This window comes from Gastrolobium bilobum, unplaced genomic scaffold (assembly GCF_033153095.1).
Source record: "Gastrolobium bilobum isolate Gb01-03AN ecotype WA unplaced genomic scaffold, APGP_CSIRO_Gbil_v1 utg6438, whole genome shotgun sequence".
In the NCBI taxonomy this organism is placed as follows: domain Eukaryota; kingdom Viridiplantae; phylum Streptophyta; class Magnoliopsida; order Fabales; family Fabaceae; genus Gastrolobium; species Gastrolobium bilobum.
Window position 1 is genome coordinate 133,853 of NW_026895731.1, and position 21,605 is coordinate 155,457.

Below are 21,605 nucleotides of genomic sequence, written 5' to 3' on the forward strand. Positions count from 1 at the left end.
AACTTGAAAACATTTCATCAAATTATTTAGTTATGTTCTTCTTCATACTCTAAAAAAGAAGAAAATTGATGTTATTTGTACATTAATATGTTTACACCATATTGAGAAAAATATAGATAAAAAATGGTGTTTGGAATGCTTTTGTTTTTTTCCATTCAAAATAATGTATCAATAAAGTAAATAAAATAACATGTAAATAATATGATTAAAAAAGAAAATAAATATATTCCTACTGATAGATTAAAGGAAAATGGAGATGGACCCACATGATGAATATAATTAAAAACCGGTCCTAGCTATGCCATAAATACATGGTGACGTATCAATTGAAATTATGGCTATAACTTGGTAGTTCATTGTTGTGGAATCAATAGGTTTAAAATTCTACACTAGCAACAATATGAAAAGACAAAGGAATCACTCGATTTTCATATCTGCCATCCTATGCTTTCCATCAATATATTGCATATCCACAAAGCCAAAAAGGAGGAATATACCATAGAGATTTCAGCTTAGAAATGAAGGGTACCCTTGTAATGTTAGTCCACACATATAACACTGTTAAATTAGTTTATTGTCCCTTTTATGCCGCTGACCCTTCTTCTCTTCCTCCCATCTCTTTATTTACAAGTCCATGTCCCTTCTCTCTTTTCTCTCTCCTTATAGTTTTCTTCTTTTCTTGTGTGTGTGCATATATAAATAAGAGCAAAAGCTACTACAGTCTTTAGTGTATAATTACACTTACAAATGGGACGATCACCATGCTGTGACAAGGTTGGTTTGAAAAAAGGACCATGGACCCCTGAAGAAGATCAAAAGCTCTTAGCTTATATTGAAGAACATGGCCATGGAAGCTGGCGTGCTTTGCCTGCAAAAGCTGGTAATTTTTTTGTTTTTTTCTATATATTATATATGTTGTGAGAATAATGATATATAGTACTTAAAAATATGATATATTTGAAGTTTGTTTTACTTTGTTGTAAACTGAAAATTACTTGTGTTATTGTGTATATTTAGGACTTCAGAGGTGTGGCAAAAGCTGCAGACTTAGATGGACCAATTATCTTAGGCCTGATATTAAGAGAGGAAAGTTCAGTTTGCAAGAAGAACAAACCATCATTCAACTCCATGCCCTCTTAGGGAACAGGTTTTGCTAGCCTTATTATTAAGTCTTTTTTAGTTTTAGTCTTCAGGTTTTTGTGCTTGGAGATGTTTAAAGGGGTTCAATTATTTCATAGTTTTTCACATCATTTGTCTTCTCAGTACACAGGTATCAAATGTATTCAAAATTCAAAACCCATCAAGGATTATTATTTTTATTTGTTGAAATGTGAACAGTAGCATCTTTTCCCCTATAAAATATTTTTTCCATTTTTTTTTTGGAAGTTTATTACAAAAAACAAATGTAAAGATATAACTTCTTTTTCTTTTCCAATTTCCTTGTTGTGCAGTATGTATTAAATGCAATGGCCTCTCAATTTCTTCACCAAACTGTTTTAACCCCATCTCCAACAAATAATTTCAACTGTGATTTCTGCCATTCTGACATCCAAGTTTATTCAAGTTGAATCATTTAATTGCAGAAGGATATGATCCTCTGCCACAAAAAGCACTGTCCATGCATGTGATCATATCTAATCCTCTCATAAATAAAGTTTCATTTTCAACAAATATTAAAACTATTAACTAAAAACAAAAACAAAAAAAAGAAAAAATCTGAGTAGTTGATGGAATTTTCTAGGGTTTGCATTGGCTTTTGTGGTGTGTCATGTATCATGTTAATGTTGTCTTGTACTCAGGTGGTCGGCAATAGCTACACACTTGCCTAAGAGAACGGATAACGAGATAAAGAACTATTGGAACACACATCTTAAGAAAAGGTTAACCAAAATGGGGATTGATCCAGTGACTCACAAGCCTAAGAATGACGCACTTCTCTCTAGTGAAGGTCAATCAAAAACTGCTGCAAACCTTAGCCACATGGCTCAATGGGAAAGTGCTCGTCTTGAAGCTGAAGCAAGACTTGTTAGGGAATCAAAACTACGCTCACATTCACTACAACATCATCATCATCATCATCATCAACTTGGAAATTCTTCTGCTTTTGCATCTTCATCTTCTGCTTCAACTTCAGCTCCAATTCTGAACAATAATAATAATAAACAAGAGGCATCATCATCATCACATGTAGCCTTGCGTTCCCTTGATGTTCTTAAGGCTTGGAATGGAGGGTGGTTGAAATCTAATGAAGGAAATGGTGGCATTGCAAGTAATGACCTTGAGTCACCTACTTCTACCCTTTCTTTCTCCGAGAATAATGCACCACCAATTATGACTAGTGGATCAATTGGAGTAGGAGGAGGAGGAGGAGAAAATGCTGTGCCTATGATTGAGTTTGTGGGAACTTCAGGTTCCAATTCTGATGCAGGTGTTGTGAAAGAAGAAGGTGATCAACAAGAGTGGAAAGGTTATGAAAGTTCAACTCATTTGCAATTAGAATACAAAGATCATGGTATGGAAAATTCAATGAATTTTAGTTCTGGTTTGCATGAGTTGACAATGTCCATGGAAGGAACATGGGGTTCTGAGTCTCTTAGGACTAGTGGTTCACATGGAGATCCCATTGCTGAAGAAGGGTTTACTAATCTTCTGCTTAAAACAAACTCCGGTGACCAGAGGAGTTTGTCGGAGGGTGGAGGAGAGTCTAATAACGGTGGTGATGGTAGTGGCAGTGGTAGTGGTGATGGTAGTGGAAGTGATTTCTATGAAGATAACAATAACTACTGGAACAGCATTCTTAATTTAGTGAATTCTTCACCTTCTGATTCCCCTATGTTCTGATTGATAAGTTTGTGTTGGAGGTGTACGTGTGAATCACATATAGCATATTCCTCAAAGTTAAAAAGCCATTGGTTTTCCATATAGTGATTTTTGTTCATGGTTTAGCAGAGAGACTTTTCCTTGGAAGTATATGTAATTGTAATCGTCTGAAAAGCAATTGGGTACTCTTCCACCATCAAATGTTCATATCAATTTGTTTGGATTTGACTTTGATTTCAATTTCTGAATTATTATGGTTTTGTTAAGTAAAGGATATGTTTCTCTAGACAAACTGATGATAGATATTAGAGTGAGTATGTGAAATTGAGTGATTTTTAATTACCCGTAAGTAATTTTCAATGTTCAAACTGTGCAACAAAGGATCAAGAAAGGAAAGATTTATTACAGACTTTATTGCTGTTGGTTTTATGTCGCATTCTGGCTTTTCAAGATTTGTATTCAATGTTTATATCGATAAAAATTAATTTTCAGCACCCATTATTCGGTAGGGTGTTTTGAGCCTGGATTAGATTGGTTTTGAAGAAAAAATCATCCAATCAAATTCCTTCTCTTTAATCATTTAATCATCTATTCGAGTTAGATCTTATTTTAAAATCTGATCCAATCCAATCAAATTTTATTCAGTTTGAATTGGATCGATTTTTAATTTTTTGAAAAGTCTAAAATTTCAGCTCTACAAATTATTAGATATATCAAAATAAAGTCATACAAAGTTATAAATTACTGAAAAATGTAAGTCTTCAAACTAAAACAAATCTTAAAACTCATAAAAAGTTAAAATAGATTAATAGACAATAAAAAAACTAAAACAAGATAGTTTGCTATCAATAACATTCAACATCCAAGTCTACAAAACAACAAACAAGATTCCAAGCCACCATCTTTCAAAAATAATAGGAAAAAGTTCACCAATGTTCCTGTGGTTTGCTTCAGAATCACCTATGCCCTTGTGGTTTTTTTGATCACATATGCCCCTGTGCTTTGTAAAAAATAAAAAATCAGAGGGGCATATGTGATAAAAAAACATACCCTTTTGCAAACCACAGGAGCTATGTGATAAAAAAAAAATCACAGGAACATAGGCGATTCTGAAGCAAACCACAGGGGCATTGGTGAACTTTTCTCAAAATAACAAATACATAATATATTAGATCGGTTTGGATTGATCGATTTTCACCATCCAAACCGAAAACCGATCCAATCCAATTAAAATATATAATTTTTTTTTTCAATTTTTGATTTTCAGTTTTTGATTAATTCGGCTATCAATTTTTTTATCCGGTCATCACGGTTTGAATCGTTTGATGAAATCATTCTAAGAGTAAATTTATACAAATTCTAGATTTATCATACTTTTCTATTATCACAAATTCTAGTTTTTTTTTTTTTTTTTGTATATGGTTGAGTTTTCTTTCTCCTTTCTATTCATTTGCTCGGTTCTCATGTACTATATCAAGATGGAAACCAAACACATAAAATATTTGACTTTGGCTTTTACTTCTAAAAAAAGACAACAATTTTTTTATGCGGAATGTGCATATATAAAAAAACATGTAGATCTCTTTCAGCCAATAATATTAGATTAGCTACTATTTGGTGAGTCGGTAATATCTTAGAGCATGAAAAATGGTTTTCCAATCAAGCCCTCAGTCTGAAATATATACATCATAAAATTACACAAAATAGTTTACCAAAAAAAAAAAAATTACACAAAATGTACCAAATGAAAGTGGTAAAATAAGCATTCTACGTGAAGTTATAGAAAGCTTTGCAGTATATTAGGTTTTATAATTTTCTATGGATTCTCTCTGGTTAAAATATTTACAATTTTCTAATTATTCAATCAAAATCAAATATAATTAATAAGCTATTGTGTTCGTAACTAAAGATATATACTTAATAGATTAGACATATAATTTTGCTACCAGAAATTAAATTGAATTCACGAATAAGAAGCACAGTAAATTTTCACCTTTTTAAAAAAATAAAAATAAATAAACCTTTTCATTTTATATAATTCAACTTACATAAATTATATCCATAATCCAGCATAATTAGATAAGTGACTCCATCTAAGCCTAAATCGAATGATTCAAAGTTTTGTATTAATTTTGTGCTAAGCTTGAGCCTTTTCTTATTAGGCACATATCGTACTACCAGCATAGTTATACCAGTTATAAATATAAAAAAACTGTGCATGAAGTATTATCTACCAAGCTCCCATGTGCCCTGTTCCCCTTACTTTAATGACCCTTATATATTGTCAAGTCTGAACTCAATTGATCAAAATATTGACAAAAGGATGTCTTGCTATGGATGAGCAATTAATGAAAGTGGTGGCAATTGCAGTTAATGTCAGAAAATGGTGTTTTTTTTTTTTTCAATAGATAAATTTTGTAATTTTAAATCACAAGAGAAAATCTTCTACTAATTAAGGACCATGTTCACTTGTGTTATAATCTGTTAATTTCAACAAATTTTGGAATATTTTTCTTTGGGATAGGATCAACTTACACCGGTGTAAGAATAATAAATCTTACACCAAATCTTAATCGTTGATTTCCGTGCATCTAACGGTTGATATTTATTGGGAATTAAAAATCAATTAATGAGTGAGACTTAATAAATCTTAACCGTTAGATACAAAAAATCAATGGTTAAGATTTGGTGTAAGACTTATTAGTCTTACTGGTGTAAGATGAACCTGCCCCTTTTTCTTTTGTTTTTCCACAAATATATAAGTATTACACAAATCTCATGGTTAAGTTTACTGGAGAAATTAATCTATCAATGAGCTTGAGTTTATGTTACTGGGACAGATCATGAGTTTGTGCTAAGTCATGGATTCAATTCATGTCACAAAAGGCCACTGTGAGAAAGGAAAACACAATAACCCCTAGACATGCCTCTAAATAAAATCTTCAACTTATATATATATATATATATATATCATGTTGGTGCGAGACAAACTATATCTTGCTGCACTCCAAAACCTAACTTTCTCATTCTCTAAAGGAATACAAGACGCTTCTTATCATAAAAAATGTTCCAAGTTCTGTTCTTACAAAGAGAACAGTTTGAGGTTGCATCTCACTAAATACTATCATATATAAACAGGCCATGAAGTTGTACAGAATAGACTTGCTCTGTTCAAGGTTGGCATTCTTGTCCTCTTGCCTTGAGTTTAATGCATGTTAGTTGACAAAAAGACCACACAAATTTATAACTCAAAGGGAAATTCAAATTTTATATTCGAACTTTGGCAATCCTTATATATAAATGATAAATTGAAAGGAGTTGAAGGTTAATTTCCCAAAATAACAAAAAATTCAGATATGGGCATGTCACTCATGAGTCATGAGCACATTAACATTGACATAATTAGTATAATATGCATGGGGTGTCATTTGTAGAAGAGCTATGTCATTGACATATATACCTACATCAATTTATTTATATGATCTTATTAACTAATTTGTTTTAATTAATTAAAATCATATCATGTAATTGTTTTTTTTTTTGGGTAAATATATCATGTAATTGTAACTAGTATTATTGTGCAAGTGTAGTGCAAGAAAAGATTGCACAACCCAATGGGTGCAGCTCAGTTGGTAATTTGGCGCTGAGTTAGTGGGGTTGGATATGTGTTTGATTCCCGCTGAATGCATTCTTGGGGAGTGGGCTGAACCTTTAGCCATCATTGTTCCCCCGCACTCCGAATTAGTCTCATAGCCGGCTCAAAGAGTCGAAGCTCGTGGGGATACGGAGGGAGCCAACTCGTCTCAAAGAGATAATTAGGATTGAGTAACTCCAAAAAAAGAAAAGATTGCACATTATTTGCACTGAAAATATGGTATGGATGATGGAGGCACGTTTTTATAGTAGGATAAAAAAAAATTGGCTGAAGGGAAGATATGCTATTAATTTGCCTGAAAAAGAAATATTGTTCGATCTTGGTTGTCCAATAAAGTAATTGCCAATATGTTTACCAAAAAAAAAAATATATATTAATTGCCAATATGGTCCCCCATCTTTAGTTTGATCCCTTGCTCTGCTGAGAGCTGACCTATACTTTTGGAAAATTGCATATAAAACATATGCAAATGAAAGACATGGACGAGAGACTTTGATGGATATATGGCAGAGAATTACATTTATTTCCAGCAATAAGTGAATCCACGATTTTAAAAGGCAAAACTTGAAGCAACAGTAAAATTGTTGTTTGCATAGATTTAAAATACTTAGTGTATTTTTAGTCATCTGAAATTTGAGAACACAATACTTTCTTAAAAGTTTCAAATATTTAATTATGTCTAGAGAAAAAATAATAATTACTTATCTAGCTGTTAGCATTTTTCTCTGCTACTAATTATGGATTAGTTTAATAAGTGCATTAGTTTTCATTTTATATATTTCAAATTTATATTTTTTGAATCATGTTGAAAAACTATTTTTGTTTGTTTTCCTTCGAAAAATAGAAAAATTAAACATTAAATGTCAACACCTCGGGATTGATTATTTTCATACTTTTTTTTTGACGAAATATTTTCATACTTTTTAACAATGGTAAAATTTACTCAATCCAATAATGAATTAAGGGTTCTGAAAATTAATTTTGTACATTTTTTTTCTAAAACTTTATTTTACTTTTTGTTGTTAGAAATGATGACAAACATGATTACGTATGAACAAAATAATCATATTATTGTACTAAAAAAATAATAATAATCATATTAAAAAGTCATGTCCTGCTTTTCCAAAACGTATATATATTTTTCTTGTAAAAAAAAAAAAAAAGGTATTTCTTTCATATTTATAATGGACCAATAAATGCTTCAATACAAATGTTTGGACAACAATGCATGCTTTTGCAGGAAAATATTTTTTAGTAATACAAATTTTGCAGCAGTTCTGGTAGAGAAATACAAAATTGAGAAACATCACTGACAAATCCACACTTACAAAATGCCTTACGTTACGTTGCATCTCAAATTTTCCAACCAACCCAGGATTTCATTGCTTCATTCAATCAATACGATGAGGTGGTTGACTTTTTCAGCCACAAATCAAGATGATGTGGCAAATTCATTTAATTGCTTAATGGTTGTGGTCCAAGCTTGAGAATAATTTTTACATTCCAGTCGGGTAGAATCACATGTATCAATGATAAAGTTTTTTCTAATAAATTTTAACATAATTGTATTTTTAAGATTTAAACTCGAGATTACTGATTAAACTGAAATAATTATTTATTAATTAATCTCCATGCTTGGTTATAATATTTACTTGTTATATTACACAGGTTATTCAATTAGTTACACAATTACAAATTAAGCAGGTTGCCTTTTAATCTTTTAGCAAGAGAGAACAAGTCATTCTGTCTATTACAATTTAATTGACATCAAATGTTAGGCCACCACAATATAGCTTTTTTTTTTAAATATAAAATAAAAATAAAAATAAAATGTCGAATAAGAAAAATCTTATCATAATTTTTTTTTCTTCAACATTCAATAAGAGTAACATGCTAGATTTTCGCATTAATTGATATTAAATTTTCTTGCTAACAATTTATATGACATATCTCTCACGTCGGCATGCTGTATATTCAAACAGGCAAGTAAATAAATATGCATATGCACTTAAGTTTGAACAAATTAAAATTGTGATATATTTTAAATTAAATTAAATATAATTTTTTTTTTATTAATTTACTTTAGAGATAAAATTTAACTTTAAAGTTCTCACCTCATTAGATAGGAGTATAGAACCCATTTCCTTCTGTTTTTCTCTCGCACTATATGGTATATATATAGTTTTACTTATCTTTCTTTTGGGTTGTTTCAAAACTTGTAATTGTTTTTTGTTGGGGTAGTTTTGAAATGTATTAGTAAATTTATTATCAAATAAAGAGAAAAATGTTAATACAAAGCAACAAACTATTAAGAAACAAAACAAAACTATATTAACTGTGATTAAAAAAAAAGGCTATTGTTATCAAAAAAAAAAAAAAAGGCTATACAATAACAGCACTACACTAACTCACCGACTTATACTTGTCATTGGAGTTAAAAAGAAAAAGAAAAAGAAAATCAATTTGAGCTTAAATATTTCAATCATGCGTATCATTTAAAATAAATATTTCAATCTCCTATTTTTATTTCAATTAATTGAGCTTAAAAGAATAAATAACTTTTCATTAACATTTAAACTAGGATGGGTCAAAAACTGCATATGTGGAGAAATTTTGGTCATAAATCATAATACGTGAGAAACAGCTCATTTAGATTTCTTTCTATCTTTGAGGGTTGTCAATGCTCATTTATTTTAGAGTAATATGAACGCACATGGGTGTGGAATCACTATGACTACGACAAACCGTGCGTGCTTATTTATTGAAAGGCACCATTTGATGAAATATATTGAATGTAGTTTTCACAACAAAAGGCAAACTATTCAACCACTCCATTTGACTTTGAAGTTTTGTGTGTTGAATTGGTGGTTGGTCACTAATCTAAAATCTGAATCGTATCGCACCACTAGGGTTAGCCTAGTGGTGTGGGGTGTGTGTGTTAGAGTGTGTATAGTTTAGGGTGTTGTGTTCAATTCCTTGTAACCTCCAAAAAAAAAAAAAAAAAAAATCTGAATCGTATCCCCTTCTCAAGACAAGCTTTACGGGTTCTCTTCTTCTATCTAAGGTATAGGGGGCATTTTGTTGTGGGAATTTTATTTTAAATTTTTTATAAATAGTGAATTGTATGTAGGGTATAATTTTTTTTTTTGAATTATATGCACATAAAATTTTAAATCATTAATTTACTTAAAAATTTAACCGGTAGATGTCAATGTCTCTATTTTTACCACACATTATGTACTTCAAAATCGCCTATTTATGTTATCATTTAAGGAAAAAACACTTATATATAACACAAAATGTTATTTACTAGTAAAAATAAAATAAATGGTAACTTATGATTTACTAATTTCCTGATATTTTTAGAAAACCTAATGATTTTTGCTTTCTTTCTCTAGCATTATTGAAGAACAATATGTATTATGAAACAGGAGGAGGAGTCTGAAGTTAGTTTAAGTTCTCAAATGCAAAATTTAGCAGTAGTTTATTCTGTACTTGCACTGTGATTTATATTTGCAACCATCTCTAAACAGAGTTTATAATTTTATAACATAGTTAATATGGTTTATATATTATCTTTTATTTTTTTATAAAAATCTGGATAGTATTTAATATTTAATCTTATGCATGTAGCAAGAAGAAAACATACATATTTTGTTTGTCTTGTGGAATTCTCACTTAAATTAGTTAATTAGTGTGTTGGCCTTGAAATGAAGAAAATGGGGAGCGTATTTAACTAATAAAATATATTGCTATCTTCGCATTTATTTTTTATTTACAGATTATTCCACATAATATTAATTTTTTTATGTGTTATCAAAATAAATTTTAAATTTACGTATTAATACTTTTTAACACACCTTTTACATATAATAAAATTACATATACATGTGAAAAAAACAACACACACACATGTGAAATAATGTTCTTGACGAACTAATAAAAAAGAGATGAATGTCTTTAAAAAATATAAAAGAGGAGGGGCACAAATATCAAGTATCAACATCTAAGAAAAGGTTTATCACAATTGACAAGCATATTGAAGATTTTTCATTTATAAGCTATCATATTATAGAGACAACCTATCTGTACCAAGCATCAATTTTGTTCCCCAGTTGCTCTTACAAGTTGCAATGCTTTTCCTTTATTTTTTCCTTGAAAGCAATATGACATGAAATGAAATGTTGGGACTAATTTCATATAGGAACTAAACAGCCAAATCTATGTTACCAATTATAAGAAAAAGGTATATAAATGAAGAAACATATAACTAAGCAAGCATTGATAAATAACACTTAAATTAAAACGTGAATACAAGTCATAATCAAGATGGTGGTGCAGGGCATGTGCTTGTTTAGGCACAAGAGATATAAATAGTACAGTTAATATGGGTTTTTCTTACAGGTAGAGTTAGTGTTGTTAAATTGAATCTAATGCTAAGGACTGTACCAACTCTGACTTTACTAATTTGTTTAAGCTTGTTAGTGTTTCATCACATTTTTTGTGGTCTAGAGCAATGTGTCCATAATGGAGAGTCACAACAGAGTAAATAATGCTCAGTGAAATTTATGGTGTGAAGGTCACAATTCGGTTTTAAAGGCATAGCATTGATTTTATTGTTAGACTAATTAAATTATTTGAATTAATGAACTAACAGGAAGAGCATTGTTGCAGATGGAAGTAAGTTTTCAAGGGCAAGGGTGACCCATAAACTTAATTAAACATTTTCCTTATTTGGTGAACATTGAACTCAGTTATGCATATTGAAATCCGTATCATAATTATGACCTACGGATATTTATGTCTTATAAAGGCATTTTTCTTCTTCTTTGTGAGGAAAAAAAATATTCAGTTTGAAATTCTATGAAAATTTTCTTGTGTCCAATCCAATTAAATGTTTGCCAAGAAGAAAAAGGGGCAGCACTTGCATTCTGACAGACTCAATAAGATAAGTAACATTCAGAAAATCATTTAATGAGTTTTAACGGACATTATGTGATCGTGGAATTTGTGAGCTTCAAATTTTGGATTGTAGGGTTGTCAGCTCGAATTCCTTAAAATCCCAAAAGTATAGGCATAACATAAGGCATTGAACAGTGTCTTCAAGTATATCTAACAAAACTAAAGTGTGAAATAGTTTTTTTTTTTTTTTTGATACACAAGTGTGAAAGAGTTATATACCCTCTAAGGTGTATATAGTGTGTAATTTGAAAACAGAAAGTGTGAAATTAATTACGGTTTACATTTTTATAAAATACTTTATAAATATGTGAGAAACAACCCCTTTAATTTTTTTCATCAGCACTTAGTTTATTCAAATTGAGAGGAAAATACATTAGTAGGTCTGTAGGTGAGAGAAATCAATAAATTTCTCAATGAATTTTTTTTCCAAATTTCTAAGAATAATTAAAAAAAAAAATCACAGTTCTTTCACCCTTGAAATTCAAAACTTTGTGTAACCAATTTTTATCTCTTGAAGAAGTTTAAATCTGCAGCCAATTTTTGCGCTATTAAATTTACTAGGTTTTAACTACTAGAGTTAGTCCAGTGGTGTGAGGTGTGTGTAGTGTTCGATTCTCTTTGTAATATAAAAAAAGAAATTCTAAAAAAATATTATTCGATCCAAGAGGGATCTAAGTTAATGTAGAATGTGGTCACTACCTGTATTTATCAGGGGACAGCATCACTCACTGCTGCTACACCAACTTGGATCATTTGTTTTTTTTTTGTTTTTTTTTTTTGGGCTACAATTTTGTTAACTAACTTGTTGGGCTTGCCCATTTTAATATCTTTAACTCTTATGTTTTACCAAATGAGCAACCTCTCATTGTCTCATAAAACACTCTAATGGATAATGCTAATTATATGTAATAGCTTTTATCTTCTATAGCATGTGGGTCCAAAACAAATATTTTATTTGGATTAGAGAATAACTTAATTGTGAAAATAAATTTAATTTTAAGAAAGAAAAAGATGTGTAAATAGAAACTCATTACTTTTTTTATACGAAATCAAAGCCCAAGATGAAAAGGCCCTGGGAAAGTATTACCCACTTTCCTGATGCAATTTACTTGGTGATGTATTGGGAGTATCTGCCCAATTTCGTTCTCTTGTGCGCCAATCAGCCCATTTCTTCACCTAAAAGATTGAAAGGAGGAAAAAGGACCAAGCAAGGCATGTTCATTACTTTTTTCTTTTAGTACATGTTCATTACTTTTAGGGTTATTGGTTTTTGCTGTTGCTATAGATGGAAAAAGTTACAGCAAACATATTTACACTAGGATACGGATCCAGATCCTAGAATAAAAAAAAAATTCTAAAATACGGATCCAGATCCTGGTGAAAATAAGTGTTGCTACAAATTTTCTAATCTGCAGCAACAAGAAAGCTATTAAAGCCTTATTTTTAATGCATCTTAATAATACAATATCTATCAATTTTTATAGGAGATGAGTCCTTGACTGAGTAGCCCATATAGATTTTCCTTGTCAAAATCCAATTTGTTTTGAGTCAATGAGAGGTTGCTCATTTGGTAAAACGTAAGAGTTATAGTCTTACAGATATTAAAATGGGCAAGCCCAACATGTTAGTTAACAAAATTGAAGCCCAGAAAATATAAAACAAATAGTCCAAGTTGGTGTAGCCTGATTTGGCTCAGTCCGCAATGAGTGATGCTGACTCACCAGTCTAAAATTATCATAATGAATTTTATGATTATTAATTTTATGTAAATATTATTTTAAAACAAAATCTATTTTAAGTAATAATTAATTTTATATCTTTTAATACAAATCAATTAAATAAATTATATGAAATCAATATTTTTATACTTCAAATGTATAAAAATATGCAACCAGAGTAACAGACAAAATTTAGCAGATAGGTAAGGGATTGCTGCAATCCAGCAGCAGCAGTAAGGTTTGAGCTATTATGTTCAAATTCCAAAATTTATTTCTGCAAATTTAGGCATCCAATGGCATATAGTGGCCACATAGCCTCAAAAGAGTTCAAAACTGAGTTTGTGAGCATGAAGATATGTATCCAATAGCTTCATGCTGAACTAATACTTTAAGGTGGATAAAATTACAAGGAAACATTCGTCTCCTTAAGCCAAATTTGACAAAAATAGTAAACTTCGTAGACATGCATGGGGGGACTAAAAGAAGCAAAGACATGGAAATTAAAGTCAATGTTGCCATGCAAAAATCAGACTAAGGATTGAGTTTTGAATATTTAGAATGAGAAATTATTATCTCATTTTATATGAGATAATTATCTCATGTTGTTCTCACATCAAAAATTGAGCTACCATTTTTTTCTTCTTTTTTTTAATAGGTGGTGGGTCTCACCACATCATGTGTCTATAGTAGAAGATAACTATCCTCAACAACATGAGAAAATAGAATCCCATTTAGAATCGGCATCCAATAAAACAATGGTCATGGAGCCTCATACAAATGCATACTTTACTGACAGATGAAAATTTTTAAAGTGAAAACACTTGTGTCAGATAAATCATTGAGATTTTCCCCCTAAGCCATGTATGCTAAAGATAAATTACATGGCACTATGGCAGTCATGTAAGTGAAGCTGTGGCACATAAACCTGTGATGTTCAAACTACCAAAACATGATATCAAATTCCTAAGATTTATTTCTCCAAATTAATTTAAGATTAGAAATCCAATGATGAAAATAGTATAAGAGGAATGTATCTTATGAACTGTATATTCTCATTTCTGGAAAAAGCAATTACAGAACGGTAGCTACCAAGCTTATATACTTGATGCAAGAAAGAAGAAAAGAGAAAAGATAGCTGATGTGGATTCAGCTAACAAACTCTAAACTGATCTAACTAACTAGAGTAAGTTAACAAACTCTAAACTGATCTAACTAACTAAAGTAAGTTAATTAACAGTAAAAGGTTGCATCTACGTGGCTACATCAGGATTCTCCTTAATCTTTATTAAGTGTGGAGCTGATACATTTGGAATGTATGATAACATCCCCCTGCAAGTGGGACTGCAGAGGTTCTGAAGGCCCAACTTGGATACAATGGTGCAGAAAGGATGAGCAAATAGTGCCTTTGTGAATAGATCAACCAGTTGATCTGATGAAGATACTGGGAGAAGGTGAATAAGGTTACTATGAATTTTCTCACGAACAACGTGGCAGTCTATCTCCACGTGTTTTGTGCATTCATGAAAGGTAAGGTTATGTGCCAAGTAAATGGCAGAAGAATTGTCACAGAAAACCGAAGCAGCTTGTGTTTGAGGAAGATGCAGATCATTGAGCAAATAGACTAACCATTGGAGCTCACATGTTAGACTAGCTAAGGCTCTATACTCAGCCTCACAAGATGACCTCAATACAGTAGTTTGTTTTTTTGATTTCCATGAAACCAAAGCATTGCCAAGAAAGACACAATGGCCTGTGATAGATATGCGGGTATCGATGCAACATGCCCAATCTGAATCAGAGTATCCGAAAAGTTTTAAATTGTTTTCAGCTGGGAAAAATAAACCTAAACCTGGAGCACTCTTTATATAGCGGAGGACACGATGTGTAGCAGCTTGGTGAATGTCAGTAGGAGCTGATACATACTGACTTAGTTGTTGAACAGAAAAGCATAAATCGGGTCTAGTAGTAGTCAAATACAAGAGACGACCAATTAGCCGACGAAATGAAGAAGCATCTGGTAGAGGTGAACCAGAGGAACAACTAAGTTTAATAGCAGGATCCAATGGAGTGGAAGCAGGCTTTGCAGCAAGCATGCCACTGTCTGAAAGGAGTTCGAGTGCATACTTGCGTTGATTAAGAATGATGCCCTTCTTGGATCGTGAGATTTCAAGTCCCAAAAAAAATCTGAGAGCTCCAAGGTCTTTAATGCGAAATTTTTGATCAAGGAACGATTTCACACGTTTGATTTCCTCCATAGTGTTACCAGCAAGCACTATATCATCCACGTAAACAAGTAGTGCAGTGAAAGAATTACCTTGATGAAGTGTGAATAAAGAATGATCTACTGAAGATTGAGTATAACCCAGAAAGCATAGTGCAGAAGTGAGCTTAGAATTCCATTGTCGACTCGCTTGTTTGAGTCCATAGAGTGATTTTGTTAAACGACAGACTTGGTTGGATTTCTCATGGACAAGGCCTTGAGGCAGCTGCATATAAACTTCTTCTGTTAAGTCACCATGTAAGAAGGCGTTATTTACGTCTAGTTGCTCTAAAAACTAGTCTTTGGCAGCAGCAATTGATAGCAGGACACACACTGATGTTAGTTTTGCAACCGGTGAGAAGATTTCAAAGTAGTCAATACCTTCAATTTGATTGTAGCCCTTAGCCACTAACCTGGCTTTGTGACGTTCGATTGTGCCATATGCATTGAATTTTGTTTTATAAACCCATTTACAACCGATGGGTGTTTTCCCTGGTGGTAAATCAACGATCTGCCAAGTATGATTAATAGCAAGTGCCTCAAGTTCTTTCTCCATTGCTTGTTACCAGCATGTATGTTTAACAGCCTGTTTGTAGGTTTTGGGTTCAACTTCTGTGGAAACATTGAAACAGAAGTTCTTGAATTTGGGAGTGCATAAATCATAGGTTAAGAATTGGTTTAAAGGGTATCGGGTGGAAGAATTGGTTTGGGTAAGGTGACAATGATAATCACTTAAGTGTAAAGGAGGATTTCTTGGTCTTGTTGATCTGCGAAGCAAGGGTGAGTTATTATCAGGTTGGGTTATAGGTTGGTTGTAGGTTGAGTTATAGGTTGGGTTGTATTTTGGGTTGTAGGGTGAGTTATAGGTTGGGTTGTAGGTTGGATTGCATCATCAGGATTCTCTGAGGTATCATCAGAATAGGAAGGTTGATGTGTTTGTGGAAAAGTGGGAATTGAACTCTCTGAGGTATGTTTATCAAGCTGTGAGGCAGTTTGTGAAAAAGGAAAATTAAATTCATAGAAAACTGTATGTCGAGAAACAAAGATTTGGTTAGAGATAAGGTCATACAAAATGTACCTTTTTTTACCAGCTGGGTTACCAAGGTAGACACACTTGCGAGCCCTTGGAGAAAGTTTATGTCTATGGGAGAGTAATGTGGATGCATAGGATAAACATCAAAATGTACGTATATCAGTTATGATGGGAGCTTTCTGATATAGAATGTCATAGGGACATTTGTGTTGTAGCAGCGAAGTAGGCAGTCTATTGATCAAATAAACCGAATGTAAGGCAGTATAAGACCAGAAGGACTTTGGTAATACTATAGTAGCCTCTATGATTTTTAATCAGTTTACCCACTTTCTCTATCCAATCAATTTATGATTTTAAAAGACTCTAGAGTCTACAGTAGACCACAGCTTGCACATTTTGCATGGCATTGTTTCAGCTTGTTATCATACATTCCAAATGTATCAGCTCCACACTTAATGAAGATTAAGGAGAATCCTGATGTAGCCATGTAGATGCAACCTTTTACTGTTAATTAACTTACTCTAGTTAGTTAGATCAGTTTAGAGTTTGTTAAAAGCTAAGGCTCTAGTGACATTCAATATATGCTGATGTTTCCTCTATACTAACCCATTTTGTTGAGGGGTTTCTACACAACTGGTCTGATGGTGTATACCTTTGAGTGCATAAAATTCAGTCATTACAAATTCCTTTCCATTGTCAGTTCAGATGGATTTCAAGGAAGTGTTGAATTGGTTTTCTATGAGAAGAATAAAATCTTGCAGATGCTTTCTAGTCTCACTTTTATTGGACATAAGTTTAATCCATGTGTAGCGTGAGAAATAATCTACAATAGTGAGAAAATATTTATGACCATGAATAGAAGCAGTAGAGAATGTATGATAACAATGTAGGAGCGCAATATTGACATTAATACATGTTATGTAACACTGAAGGTTATAGCGTGCAGGTGGAAGTGCCTTTAGCATGCTTCAGGAGTGGATAATGAAACATTTCTCTGAATTCAACAAAACTGGAGGGTAATAATGGGTCTGTTTGATTGTGTTATGGTTTTTTTGTTCTTAAAACTGTTTTGTAAAACAGTTATGGAAACAGTTGTTTTCTATATTTTTTTCTTTTTGAAAGTTAAAAACAAAAACAGAAAACAAAAACAACTCAGACATGTTCTCTAAATTTGATTTTAAAAACAAAAAAACAGTTATAGTTTTCAAAACATTTTTTACAAAACAGGTGTTGCCAAACGAGTTTTTTAGTTTTTTTGTTCTGAAAATTAAAAAATTGTTTTCCAAAATAGAAATCAAACAGAGCCAATGTTTCTCATGTTGTAGGAGATAATTTTTTTTTTACACACTCATAAAAGTGGGTGAGGCACATGTTTTCTTTTTCTCTCTTCTCTTCACATGGGTCTCACACACTTTTATGTGTGTGTATGAGATAAATTATCTCCTACAATATGAAAAGCATTAATCCCAATTGGAGATCTAAAACTACCATGCTAGGGAGCATTTGGTCAATCACAATTAATATACTAAGAACATAGAGCAAGAAAAAATATACACTACTTAGCCAGTTTATTATACCTATTGACAGACGTAATGTATTAGATCGCCTTTTGTATGGGAGCCTATGATAAGGAGATATTTATCAGTGGTGATGTGATAATTCACCAACATCAAGAAACAATCAGAACCATTTGCTACCAAATGGGTAAGATATTTGAACCAAACAGAAACAGTACAGTCTAACAATATAAAAATGATGAGAAAATTATGGACTTAGGTTTAGAGAAGGAAGAAAGACAATGTCAATATGTATAGGTTTTGTCCATTTTTGTATATTATATTTTGTATTTTTTTTTATAAAAAAAAAACTCAACCCGCAAGCTAGCCCGTTTGACCCGTTGGTTGGCTCGCTTTTTTCCGAGCTGGCTGGGGTTGAGTTAGCAACTCATTTTTGCCAATCCAACCTGGCTCATTTTTTACGGGTTACGAGCCAACCCGACGGGTTAATTCATTTTTGCCAACCCTATTGTATACGGTAAAAGTATTGCATGTAGTACTATATTTGCTCTAAGCAAATAACTTACATGAGATTTTAAAAACATACGTACACATAAACGAGTCTTTCACAATATACTGTAAAATAATTGTTTTTTAATTAATAAGGAACAGTTTAACGAATTCGGGTAAAGTTTTTGAATTAACAAACGCTACTTACCCATTATATATGCACATTGGATATAAGGTTTTGTCCAATCAATGGATATAAGATTTTATTTCAAAAAATATATAGTTATAATATTAAAGTTATACTCTTTTATCTCTTCATAAATTTGTATCCTGACGTGAAAAGTGAAAAAAAGTATAATTTTAATATTATAAATATGTATTTCCCGAAGTACATAGTTATAATACGATAGTTGGACAAAATTTTATATCCAGTGACCGGATACCAGATGGACCATATATATATATATATATGGAGTAAGATATGCTTACATCGGTATAAGAATAAAAAGTTTTACACTAAATCTTGATAATTGATTTCTTGCATCTAACGGCTCAAATATTTAACAAATCAGAACCGTTAGATATAAATAAAATCAACGATCAAGATTAAAAGTGTAACTTACACCAGTGTAAAATAATAATTACCCTATATATATATATAGGGTACAAAATCCTTTGACACCGGTGTCAAATTTAAAGTTTGACACCTCATTTGAGAGTTGTTAGATTAAAAAAGATTAATGGTGTCACATGCTTACAAATCAGAGTCGTTAATTTTTTTGATCTAACGACTCTCAGATGTAGTGTCAAACTTTAATTTTGACACTAGTGTCAAAATATCTTACCTCTATATATATATATATATATATATATATATATATATATATATATATATATATATATATATATATAGGTTAATCGGATGTCAAGTCACTTAATCTAAAGATTTGTCAAGTCGGAGAATCATAACCATATAAATGAATTTTTTTCTTCTTCTTCACATCGAGGAAGAGATCTCCTTATTTAGGAATCCTGGGAGAGGCGATTACATATGTATATATTGTGTAGGTTGATACACCATTATTTAGGAATATAAAAGATTATTTCCACAAAGACATCTTTTTTTTGGATAAGAGGGGAAAGAAAAGAAACAAAAGGGGACATAGCTAAAGGTCATACGTGGGTATCCCACCCCTACAATATCATTGACCACGAACTCCTCATAGCCCTGGGGGGGTGGTGAGTAAAAGTGTGAATATAAAATTCTTGGGTTAGTTGGTTGGTAGCAAGCCAGTCCGCTACCTTGTTCCCTTCTCTAAAGGTGTGAGATAACTCAATCATCCAGGGAGGTTGAGGGACTGAATTGCATAGGTTGGGAGAGTTTCTATAACAACCTTGGCCAGGGTTCCTACCATGGAGAGGGAAATATGGTTCCAGGATTTTAAGCGGTTAAGAATTTATCAATAATAAAATGGAAAGAGTTCCTATTTGTTCTGTTATGCTGGAGAGAGATGCCCAAGTACTTCCCTAAATCATCAGTCATATGGAAGCCTATTCTTTCAGTAAGCTCGGCAGCTTTAACATGACTAACATTCTTGGAGAAGAAAATTCTAGTTTTCTCTTAGCTCTCTTTTATACCTATTGACAGACGTAATGTATTAGATCGCCTTTTGTATGGGAGCCTATGATAAGGAGATATTTATCAGTGGTGATGTGATAATTCACCATAATAATTAGGTTCAACACCAGATCTTAATCAAAAAAATTAAAGCATTAAGTTCATGAATCATTTCACTTATATGGTCTTATTGTTAGATCGAACACTCACAAGAGCAAAAGCTAAAGTTGTTAGTCATAATCTCAACTCCGATACCAAATATAGGATCGAGCGCTTACCACTAGATTAAAAACTATAGTTATTAATCAGGGCATAGCCCTTTCTAGCCCAAACGTCATGGTTCGATTTGACTATTACCCACACTAGGGCTTGCCATTGCACGATTTGGCTTCACCAATACTCACATGGTTAATTCTTAACCAATATGAGATTTCATCACTCATATTTGAATTTTCATTGATCTCTCACTCAAATATGAGTTCTAACATCTACTCATGTTCAAGCTGGAGTTTCTTTATCGAGTATTCATGGAGTTGCAAGTTTCTCCCTTCAATCAAAAGGTTTTTTGAGTATTCATAGGGTTATTAACAAAGTCTTGACTACACTCATCAAGTCCTTGCCTCCACGAAATAGGTTTGACAGCACATCAAACCCGAATACCAAATATCATCTCCAAATACTCGACCCAACTAACTACCTAACTAGCCAGCAAAACCAAGCTTTGATGCCTTTGTTGGATGTCCGGGAGAACCCATGATAAGAAAACATCTATTAATACGCTTCAATCCATCACAATTAAGTGAAATCGTCACAGGATTTCAATGCAAAACCTTAAATATTAAATTCATAAGTTTTTCCACTTATTTGTGCTCACTTAATCCTAGGGGTGTTCATCAACCAATCCAAACCGATTCAAACCGCGGTGACTGAACCGAAAAATCGAATTAACCGAAAACCAAAAAATCAAAAACTAAAAAAAATTCACAAAATTTAATTGGACTGGATCAGTTTTTGGATGGGTTGGTGAAAACCGAACCAATCCAAACAGATCCAATTATTCTCCAACCTTACCATCTATCTCCTGGGTTTTCCCCAATCATAGCCCAAAAATCATATAGCAAAATTCTAAATCCAAGACTCATTAACCCATCATGTTAGAGAAAGTGGGCTATGCTTGATCTATGTTATGTTTTTTTGGTAAGATACGTAATATATTTTTATTACATTGGTTATTGTTGTACAACAGCTCCTCTATATGATGAAAATTTGGATTACTCCATATCTCAGGCAACCATATTATAAATTTTTTGTTGAAAGTAAAATATGATAATTTAACTTTTTGTTGTACAATATTTCTAGATTGCACAATAATCATCATACAAACTTTACAAAGCCGATACATATATAAGATATGTTATTTGCCAAATTATCATCATCATACAAATCTTAGGCTTTTCAAATATACGAAAACTGATCCAATCTAAACCGAATAAAATTGAATTAGATCGGATTTGAAAAAAATTCAAACCAAAT

At 32.0% G+C, this 21,605-nt stretch overlaps 2 protein-coding genes across 2 annotated transcripts; one reads left to right on the forward strand and one right to left on the reverse strand.

Annotated features, from left to right (window-relative positions):
• The first annotated feature begins 601 nt into the window (after window positions 1-601).
• LOC133295059 (transcription factor MYB106-like) lies at window positions 602-3,222 on the forward strand. The gene is made up of 3 exons (XM_061493842.1): window positions 602-880; window positions 1,018-1,147; window positions 1,800-3,222. The coding sequence occupies exons 1-3, from the start codon at window positions 748-750 to the stop codon at window positions 2,839-2,841; spliced, it is 1,305 nt and encodes a 434-aa protein (XP_061349826.1). The 5' UTR covers window positions 602-747; the 3' UTR covers window positions 2,842-3,222.
• Window positions 3,223-14,405: 11,183 nt separating this feature from the next.
• LOC133295010 (uncharacterized mitochondrial protein AtMg00810-like) lies at window positions 14,406-15,647 on the reverse strand. Its single transcript, XM_061493788.1, has one exon. It carries the CDS (start codon window positions 15,645-15,647, stop codon window positions 14,406-14,408), a length of 1,242 nt encoding a protein of 413 aa, XP_061349772.1.
• Window positions 15,648-21,605: the final 5,958 nt, after the last annotated feature.

Excerpts from the sequence above, each read along its gene's own strand:
- LOC133295059 (XM_061493842.1), top strand. The coding sequence starts at position 748 with ATGGGACGATCACCATGCTGTGACAAGGTTGGTTTGAAAAAAGGACCA. Across the intron at positions 881-1,017 it reads TGCTTTGCCTGCAAAAGCTG|GACTTCAGAGGTGTGGCAAA; the intron begins GTAATTTTTTTG and ends GTGTATATTTAG. Across the intron at positions 1,148-1,799 it reads CATGCCCTCTTAGGGAACAG|GTGGTCGGCAATAGCTACAC; the intron begins GTTTTGCTAGCC and ends TCTTGTACTCAG.
- LOC133295010 (XM_061493788.1), bottom strand. The coding sequence starts at position 15,647 with ATGCAGCTGCCTCAAGGCCTTGTCCATGAGAAATCCAACCAAGTCTGT.